At 36.1% G+C, this 10,469-nt stretch overlaps 1 protein-coding gene and 1 non-coding gene across 2 annotated transcripts; both read left to right on the top strand.

Annotated features, from left to right (window-relative positions):
• The first annotated feature begins 255 nt into the window (after positions 1-255).
• LOC137946092 (ubiquitin carboxyl-terminal hydrolase 6-like) lies at positions 256-9,381 on the top strand. The gene is made up of 18 exons (XM_068792274.1): positions 256-395; positions 2,205-2,350; positions 2,432-2,467; positions 2,546-2,653; positions 3,639-3,739; positions 3,854-3,980; positions 4,110-4,169; positions 4,460-4,527; positions 5,702-5,752; positions 5,949-6,057; positions 6,271-6,359; positions 6,473-6,542; positions 6,706-6,786; positions 6,896-6,991; positions 8,028-8,076; positions 8,753-8,869; positions 8,942-9,016; positions 9,106-9,381. The coding sequence occupies exons 1-18, from the start codon at positions 386-388 to the stop codon at positions 9,159-9,161; spliced, it is 1,449 nt and encodes a 482-aa protein (XP_068648375.1). The 5' UTR covers positions 256-385; the 3' UTR covers positions 9,162-9,381.
• A 970-nt stretch (positions 9,382-10,351) lies between these two features.
• On the top strand, positions 10,352-10,422 carry TRNAG-CCC (transfer RNA glycine (anticodon CCC)). Its single transcript has one exon. It is a non-coding gene; the product is annotated as a tRNA-Gly (tRNA).
• The last annotated feature ends 47 nt before the right edge of the window (positions 10,423-10,469 follow it).

The raw sequence follows: 10,469 nt of genomic DNA, 5'->3' as shown, positions 1-10,469 counted from the left end.
CATTCTCTCACACAAAAAAATAGTTTACCCTGGACACAAAAGTAAATTACTTTCGCTTTTCCACCGGCCAAGCACGGCACTAAGCACTAATTTCTGCAGCAATTACGGTCCGAATGGTTGATTTGCAGGCCACGAGGAAGTTCGGATTGAAGGTCACCGGGTACAAATCTTCGAAAGGTCAGACCCGTCGTCAAATTACAGGAATACCACTGGCAAACAATCTAATCGACCGTAGACGGGCGGAGTATCAGCTTCTTTGGGTTTTTAACCGAGCTACCACTCCGCCTATTTATTCAGTCTCAATTCGCTCGCTTTCTCCAAATCCATCGCCCCTTGTGCAAGCAACCCTTACTCCCTCACCTGCGTGGAGCGAAACAGTGATAATATGCCGACAGGTCAGTCGTGCGCTTACATCTTCGTACTGGCATGCATATGCCCTTTTCTCATTTTTCTTGTTGTTAACGCTTTGCTTTCAATGTGTTGATTTGCCTTCATGTTGTTCTCCCGTTTTGTTGATTTCTCTTTTATGCAAAAACTATTTGCGAAGTTTTAGTAATGAATTTCTTTGATGTTGTGTTTCTGATCTGATTTTTTTTCACCAGTGTATTTTTTTGTTTTGTTTTTTATTTTATTTTTGTTATATTCTTTTCTGTATATTTGACTGTTGGCCGCCGGTGTCTAACTTCTATATCTATCAAGAAGCACTATTTATAGGCCGGACTAGTTTCCTATGGGGGAGAACACAAATTTGCGTTTCCTTTTCTTCTTTCTTATTGAAAGTTGGCGTTTTTTTAATATATCTATATATCTGTATTTTTTGTTTTTTGAAATATAATGAATTATACCATATGATAAACTATTGCTTACTCGTTTTGTGAAGAAAATGGGAGCTTCTAAATATTTGTCTGCACAACAAGTAAGTATACGGGGATCTATAGGACCTTACTAAATATTTGTCACAACAAGATCTATAGGAACTTCTAAATAATTGTCTGCACAACAAGTAAGTATATGGGGATCTATAGGAACTTCTAAATAACTCTCTCTACAACAGGTAAGTATATGGGGATCTATAGGAACTTCTAAATAACTCTCTCCACAACAAGGACGTATGTGGGGAGGCGGGGGGTCTCTGTGTAGAAACTTTTATGGATTATCAATAAGCATTAATTCTATGCTATGTTAGAGTTGCCCATGCAATACATATTCCTTTTATTTCTTTTGGCCGAGCCATTCAACTTGCAATTCCAATGGTATTCGGCCTGATATTTTATAAACAAGGATAGAATAATCAACCAAAAAACTTTACTGTATAATTTTGATTTAACTTGCTTTACATTATTAATGTTGTCTTAGTGGAGTTAATTTTTCTCCATCTATGATAATTCTAATAGTATTTGATTCCATCTATGGGTCACGTGGGTCATTAAATTTTGTCATATGTTTCTGTTTGTGAACAAGGAAAGCTGGTAGGGAAAGTGAATTTCCTAGAAAAAAATGCTTAAAATATGTCAGTGTTCATGAAATGGTTGGGTGCAATTCACGTTAGCTGAGAGAAAGTGGATTTCTATCTTAAAGAACGGAACTTCACTTTCCCTAGAGCATGTTTAAATGGGATGATGTAGGCTGATGCCGTCCTCCATCTCAACCACAGCTTTAAAATAAGAAGTTAAGTACACCCATTTTTTCTTTTACAATTATTGTTACATACATGAACTAAATAAAGCACATTCTCTGGGAGATTTTTTTTTTTTTTTTTTTAGGGAAGTGTGTAAAAAATTTGAATCATCATGGAGTGAATATTTCTCTTTCTCCTTCCCTAGGTGATCTACTTTCTCTGTGAAATAGCCATCCCTAGAAGTTAAAATTTTATCATTGTTAGAATTATGGACAAGAAATGAGACTAGATGGTTGAACCATGTTCTAGTGAATCGTACAAGCATCAAGGATTTTTTTTTTTTATCGATAGAATCTATGTATGCTACTTTTTATTTGAATAGTGGGAATATTATATTAAGAGCAAAGAAAGAGGACCACGGGCAAGGGAATACTCCCCTGCTCAAAAGAAAAAATGAAAATACATCTGGAGGTAGAACAAATGTAGGTGTCAAATAAAGCTTATTGTTGTTCTACTTGATAAGTTGACATGCTCATCTGTCCCAGTCTGACAAATTATCTTATGCCATCTTTATGATATTGTACAGTTAGCGTGAAATGGCAAAAGGAACTGTTTCCAGCAGTGGAAATTGACACAAGCCAGCCTCCTTTTGTTTTCAAGTGTCAATTGTATGATCTAACTGGAGTGCCCCCTGAAAGGCAAAAGATTATGGTCAAAGGTGGTTTGCTGAAGGTATTGGACTAGTGTATTTTAGCGTGTGAATAAAGATTACTTCATTTGTTTTTTTCTGATTCTGTTATCTGGTCAATGTAGGATGATGCAGACTGGTCTACGATAGGAGTGAAAGAGGTGGGTAATTTTTCATTTGGATATTCGTGACTGCCAATTTATGTTTATGTTTACCATAAGTTCCTCTCAAATGTCTAGGGTCAAAAATTGATGATGATGGGAACTGCGGATGAAATTATTAAAGCTCCAGAGAAAGGTCCTGTTTTCATGGAGGACCTACCAGAAGAGGAACAAGCTGTGGCTGTGGTGAGCTCTTTGTTTTCACATGACCCGGATTGAAGTTTCAAGCTGGAATATCATTCAATTCATACATCTGCCTTGGCAGTTACTGCCTCCCTATGTTTTGGTCCCCTTTAAGATGTTTATATTAGTATTGGTCCATCCTGATGCTATTTAAGGATCTTTTGTTTGGGGTTCAGCCTCATATTCTTGGGTGACCTTCTAAAAAATAACAGTGGCAAGACAACTATTTAAACTTATGTGTGTCATATTGTCTCAGTTGGTTAGGTATGAGATTATTCTTTTATACCTTCAGGGTGGGAGGTAATTTTAGAAGTGAGGTAGCATTGGGCTCCAAACAGTTGACACAGAAAAAACATAATTTGTATTTGAGGATTAAACTTCAGCTTGTTAGGAAAGGCATCATTCTTTTCTGACTGCTTGTTTTGGAAAGTACATGAGAACTATGAAATTTATGTTAACATATTTTCACTTTGGAATCGTGCATAAATGAATCGATTAAGTTTAATTACTGGCGAAGCTTGTAAATGCTGAAAATTTTTGTTTGGGTCACATTTTTTAATATAGAGAAGTAAGCTGAAGAGTACTTGAATACACTTGATAGATCCAAGCCCAACAAGAAAAAGAAGAAGAAATGAGTCCCAAACCTCTAATTGCCTGGGGTATTTTTTAATTGATTTTTCTGTTATTTTCGTATTTAAGAGTTTATAATATTTTAGCCTTGTAAATTATAACTAATAGGGTTATTTTGTCTCTTTGAAAATGTTTTCTGTTAAGTATCCTTTGCAATGGGCATCAATTGGTGGAAGAAATAAGAATTCCAGCAGTCATCTTAGCTCGTATCTTTTTGCTTTGTGCCATTTGGGGTTTCAGTGAGGAAATAATGGATTTCTTGACTATTCATTACGTCATTTTTATCTTACTTTTTTAGGTTAACCTTAATATAAGAGATATTGTCTTATCATCATAAAGCTTATAAATTCTGTTGCAGGGCCACTCCGCTGGTTTATTTAATCTTGGTAATACTTGCTACATGAATTCTACTCTCCAGTGCCTGCATTCTGTTCCAGAGTTGAAGTCAGCTTTGCTGAAGTAAATTCTATCCCATTTCTTTTATCTACATTTTACTTGGCATTATTTTTTACCGTTATTGTCCAATTTATCTAGTGTTCAATTTATTTTATGCCACGTATTCTTTGGAATCAGTTATACCCATTCTGGAAGGAGTGCTGAATTAGATCAATCCTCACATCTCTTGACTGTTGCCACACGGGATTTATTTAATGAGCTTGATCGAAATGTAAAGCCTGTTGCACCAATGCATTTTTGGATGGTTAGTCCTTGTTCAACTCTTTTTACATTAGTTATCCCCATCATGCAGTCCTTTGTATTCTATCTGGCGGTCTTCTGTCCTGTTATGCTACTGTAAGTGTTTGTATGATGGTTCCACTCCTTTGTCCAGGTATTGCGGAAGAAGTATCCCCAGTTTGGCCAGCAGCATAATGGGGCCTTCATGCAACAGGTTTATTTGTTTCGTGCCTTCTTTTTATTTATTTGTGTATTCCCCTCCAACTCCCCCCCCCCCCCCATAATAAGCAAGCTGAGTTCACCATTCAAAAGAGAAAATAAAAAAATTGGCTTATGTTCCTTTGGCTCATTTCCACATTGGAGGGGTTTATGCATGGTCTTGGGCTCAGGTCTCATGGTTTTCTTTTTTTTTTTTGGTGGTGGTGGTGGTTTTTGGGGGGATGGTTGATTTATGTGGTTTCTGCTTCTACTTAATATAGGTTTTTGTTTTTTAAAAATTGGCAGGACGCTGAAGAATGTTGGACACAACTTATGTATACACTATCCCAGTCCCTAAAGTCACCAGAATCAAGGTAATTTGCTTTGCTCATTATAGGCTTTGGTTCTGGCAGTTAAAATTCATTATCCTTATCTCTGTAACCAGAGACTAACCCTACTGGATCAATCTTTCTCCTCTTGCTCCATTATTTTTATTGTCTACTAGTTTCACTGCTAAGTTGCTCTTTGTTATGATTTTTTTTTCTATCTTAATTACTTACCTATTTCAAAATTCAGCCGTCCTCTATATCTTATAACTTGGCAATTAAAGTCAAGAAAAATTTTCTCCATTATGGACTAGGTGTTACTTGAATACTGATAAACGGTACTAAAATGAGATTTGTTATTTTCGTGTATGAGATTTTTTTTTTGTTTGTTTGTTTAAGAAAGGTGAATTTTATTCTAGGAACAAGCCACAAAACAAAAGTACAATGGGCTAGGCAAGGGGGCTCCCTTTACAGTGAGAGAGTAGCTTGCTTTTCCAAGGAGTCTGCCATATGAATCTAAGAATAATCTAAAAGAGGAAATATCCACAATCTTTGAAAGGAGTGCCGATGTCTCCAAGGAGGATCTGACCCTGAAGAGCACCACCTGATCACCACTTTAGAGTCCCTTACTTTCCACTTAAGTGACATTAAAAATGGTTAACCCATGCCGAAGAGCCTTGTTTTATTTTAAATGGTGCACATATATCACAAGAACATTCTCCTCTCCACTACCATCATTAATCATCACTTGTGCATTTTGGGTGCTCAAGTCTCTAATGTATGAAGCATGACGGGTCTAATGTCTGTGGTGTAGACTAAGAAACTGAAGATGGAACATGGAACTTGGAAATTGCTAATGCTACTGGTCTGTTACACACATAAACATCAGGGTATTTGTATTTTTGGACTAGCATTTTGGGTTATCCATACCAGTCTGCAAATACACGCACTAAGAAATGAAGGTCATAAAATATTTTTTTTAAAAAAGGATAAAGGTCATAAAAGGTATTGTTACAATAAAACTAGTTATAGCTAGGATTGTTCACTTTGCCATGATTTTTATATTTTAAAGTTTGAATAACTTATTAATTGCAAATAATAAATGAGATAGTCACATCCAAGATGTTGATAGGCAGAGCTCACCATGGTTTTCCCTGTTGTTTTGATATGGCTCCATTGCAAGCTTTTCAGATAACCGATGGCCAACTTTTAATTTGTGTAGGGAAGGTGCTGATGCAGTGAAGTCTCTCTTTGCAATCGAACTTGTCAGCAGGTATCTTTATCAGACTGTGTACTTGATATTGCCGGGCATTGCTTAATGCCCTTTGAATTGGCCGGAAAAAGTATGCTGTAAGTTGAGAGAATTAGCCCAAAGTATGCTGAGAGTTGAGACTTACAGAATGCAGCTTTATGCATGTTTATTTATGTATTCTATGATTGCTGTTGCCAAGTAAGAGTTTATTTGCCAGGATACATTGTGCTGAAAGCGGCGAGGAAAGTTCAGAGACAGAATCAGTTTACTCTCTCAAATGCCATATATCACACGAAGTCAATCATTTGCATGAAGGTCTAAAACATGTATGTGTTGTTTTGAGAAAATAAAGCTGTCTAGTCACAAATATTTAAACCTGACATGTTAGGTTCACATTTGTTTTTTTCTAGATTTATGCATATGTGCCTGTCATTCAAACTTCTTTTTGGTTAATTTCTTTATTTGATTCATCATACGACATGGAGGATTTCAAATGTAGCCTGGTCCCATCGCTGATATATTCTGATATATGTATGCAGGGCCTAAGATCAGAACTAGAGAAGGTGTCTCCTTCTTTGGGCCGCAGTGCAGTTTATTTGAAGGAGTCACGTATCAGTTCATTACCCAGGCAAATATAATAGTGCTGTGTTTGCAATATGAGTGTTTTCTTTTCTCTGTTCATTTTGGCTTTGTCTTTTTCCTAATATTCCTTAAGTTCTCTCTTTTACCATCTTTTTGCAGGTATTTGACTGTTCAATTTGTTCGCTTCTTTTGGAAAAGGGAGTCAAATCAGAAGGCAAAAATTCTGCGGGTAAGATAGTTCATTCAGATAATGACTGCTATAATGTTCTCATGAGAATGTTCCACTAAATACCTGCGATCATACATCCTTATATGCTTAAGATATCTTTGTGTTAACCATTTCATGGAATAACATATACTAAAATCTATTTCCTTTTATTTTTTAATTCCAGAAAGTAGATTATCCCTTGGAGTTGGATGTTTATGATTTTTGTTCAGATGAACTTCGTGAAAAATTGCAGGCTCCTCGCAAGGTACAGCAGCTTCATTGTATAAACGTCTTGTTTTAACAATACCATTTTTTGAAAGAAAATAATGTCTTTCTGGAACTTTGTTCTTTTGGTTTCTGTGACCTTCCAAAAGGCCCTAAGAGATGAAGAAAATGCCAAGCTTGGGTTAAAAGTCGGTGACAAGAATAATGCTTCGCAGGAAAACAATGTGAAGTTACAAGAACCAGAGGTACAGAAAGTTATCCATCTAAGCTCATCTTCTGATACATGCCTATGTTCTGCATAGTTGCATTTAGAGAGATATTGGCTGTCTGAATGATTTTATCCAACTAAATTGCATGGGTGAGACAAAATAAGTAAATAGCCACCTGTTGTAGACAAATGTCAACAGTTAAAAGTTGGTTTGCATGTCTTTGAAGTTATAGTCAACTGTAGATATATTTTCTTTTCATGACAATTGAAAACAAATAAATGTGGAACCAGTGGTAGCCCTCATGCATAGATGAAACCATCAACAATGAACCATGTTTATTTCTTCCACCAATATACCTTTCTGTTGAAAGAAAGCTAACAGGCATAGAGTTGTTCACTGTGAAAAGCTTTTCAACATAGGAAATTCTGGCCATTATTTGATCATTGCTGTATGAGATTGTTTGACTTGCTTAATTGTATTTGTGGTCCTTAATTGAGCATCTAATGTGGGGCAGAGGAATCTAGCTTAAGAGAAAGAATCATACAATGGTAAGCCTGTGAGTTTACTCAGTGGGTGGGTTGCACTGGCAAACAAATCTTTCTTGATCAAGTCAGAATCTCGAGTATCAAGTGGGAATCTAGTTCTCTTGTATCATTTGAGAATCTCATTTCAGCCAATATAAGCCAAAATAGAGTTGGTTATATAGCTTAACTCGTTTCCTTTGTTACACTTGCTTTATCTTATTCCAACAATACCAATGGCAAGAAAGTAATATCAGGTATGGCTTTGCATATGATCTACCCCTCTATACTAAAAAGGGCACTTAGACGGTTGCAAACTCTCTTATAGTAGTACAACAGGATGAACAATATTACTAAGGAAAAGAGGAGATTTGGTCCTTATCTAAAAGACAGACCTCAAAGATAGGAATTTCTGTGTGAGTAGAGAAATACTGTGATGAACAATAGTATTAAGTGCATTCCCTACTGTTCTTATAATTCGGTTGCTGTTCAGTACTTGATACATTTAATTGGTATTTTATGTGATGTGTTTTTGTTGCTTATTCCTGAAGGGATCTTCAAAAGAAAATGCTGAACCATCTACTGTTGCTACTGAAGCAGGTGAAGTGATCCTCTTAATCTATTGATATGCCATTATTTACTTTTTCATTTTCTTCTGACTGTCTAAGGAGTAAACCAACTCACTGGTATTCAGTCAGAAAGAGATTGGATTGCAAGAGGATCATTGTACTTCTAATTCCAGTTACATTCGGGACCATGTGAATAGTATTCTTCATCACTCAGTAGTGGGGCTGGAAACACATACTGGTGGTGCTAACGACTTGAAAGCTGTGGGAACATCCAGTTTTATGCTATACCGATATATTGATAGAACTTTGATATAAAATAAACTTACCCATGGATCTGTCATACAAGATACTTGATCAGGGGGGGCATGATTCATTTCCTTTAATTGTTGAAAAGGGGTTATCAAAAGCAAGAAACGTAGTTGGGTCTATCCTGAAGAAATTATGAATAGGGAATTCACTTAGTAGATCTTTCTCTCTACATGTATGAAATACTTTGCAGATTTACCTTAAAAGAAAAGAAAAAGGTTGAAGAATGAGGGGAGGTTTTGCTTGTCACCTATTTCATATTGACAATTCTTATCATTTGTCATAACAACTTTAAAGTATATTCTTATCATTTTTCCAAAAAAAACAATTTAATTACTTATGAGCTGTTTACAGGTGCATTTTCTGAAAAGTTGTCTTATTTTTTTATTTTTTATATGCAGCATCGTCTGGAAAACAACCTCACCTAACTGGAATTTATGACTTGGTGGCTGTACTAACCCACAAGGGTCGAAGTGCAGACTCTGGACATTATGTTGGCTGGGTAAAACAAGAAAATGGTCAGTTACTTACTGTTTCATTCTACTATTTTTCTGTTTCTTCTCGGACACTAAGTGGGGATTTTGTTACAGGGAAGTGGATTGAGTTTGACGATGACCATCCCGTTCCCCAAAGGGAAGAGGACATAACGAAGCTATCAGGAGGAGGTATGATTCCATTTTTGCATTAAACATGATTAAGTTTTTGAAGGTAAGTCTATTCAGATCTGTTGACATAAGCAACATATTTGATTTAGGTGATTGGCATATGGCGTACATTTGCATGTATAAGGCTCGTGTTGTTCACATCTAAAGAAGGCAGATGTTTGCTGTTTCATCTGTGTGAGAAAATCTTGTTTCGTACTGCCTTTTGGAAAGGAACAGTGTGGTCTTCTGGTCATCTTCTTATATTCGGTTTTACTTTATATAAGGGGGTGCGTGCGGTGCGTCTGTCAATTGTACTATATTTTAGAGGTTGCTCTATTTAGCAGCCTATATAACATTAGCTATTTTATTCATGATCTTGACGGCGATCTGTTCATTCCCCAGCCAAATGAGAGAAGAGAAATGAATGCTGCTAATTGTGTTCTTCTTAGCAGGATGTGGTGTAGAACTAGAACTCTACATGCAAAGTGCTCCCAAATTCCACAACGGGTGGTGAGCCTGACCTTTAATGGAGTATACGCAAGAAACTTCTGTAGCTGTTTCTTGCCAGAGTTTAGAATCTAGTTCTGGCTTTGACCAACTTCTTCTATAGAGAGGGCCTTGTCTGCTTGGCTACGACAATTATCAAATACTGCATTACATAGATGTCTGAGCCTAAGTAAAAAATCAATCTTCTCTTTGATGAAGCTTCAGCAAAAGCATAATTTTCTGATAAAGACCCTTTGAGATGCTAGAGGTGGGTATTAACATACAAGGGAAAATTGGGAGTTGAGATAAGTTACTTGAATACTTCCATCGCTAGTCGCTAGATTTGTCGGAGCCATTGAAGATTGGAAGTTCAAGCAATAGGTGAAATTGTTAAGACCTCTCTAGTTCCTGCGATTTAAGTATCTGAAATAGATATAAATGCCTACTAAATGGAAGCCTTATTCTTGGTAACTATTTTTTGAAGGGGTAAATAATATCTATTGTTGGCTTAAGAGGGGGAATTGAGTGTCAAATTAAAATTTCAACATTTAATGTGTAAATAAAAATAAAATATAAATGCATTTGATAAATAAAAACTTATGGTGAAAAATATAAATTGAAAGGTACTTATCAAGGTAATGCATATATCCATTATATTTGTAAATCCTTTTGTCTCCTTATGATAGATAGCTCCTCTTTTTTTTTTAATAGCTCTTGTTTTAATCTAGGATTACATTTGTTTGCTTATCAAAAACAAAGAAGAAGGATAACTGGGAAAACTGCACTAGCTAAAAAAAAATTTTAAAAGCTTGGTAGATAATCACATCAGGTATCTAACTTTAGAATAAGAATGGGCAGAGAGAAACAAATGCGCATCTGGTGTAGTGGTATCATAGTACCCTCCCACGGTACTGACCAGGGTTCGATTCCCTGGATGCGCACTTTGTCTATCTTTTTTTACTTCTTCCACAAAATTTTACTTGTACAG

This window comes from Aristolochia californica, unplaced genomic scaffold (genome assembly GCF_029961685.1).
Source record: "Aristolochia californica isolate CCGP_79_NKW_82.1479 unplaced genomic scaffold, dmAriCali1.0.hap1 SCAF_12, whole genome shotgun sequence".
Classification (NCBI taxonomy): Eukaryota; Viridiplantae; Streptophyta; class Magnoliopsida; order Piperales; family Aristolochiaceae; genus Aristolochia; species Aristolochia californica.
Note: the sequence above shows the minus strand (reverse complement) of the source record. Positions and strands in the feature narration are given on the sequence as shown.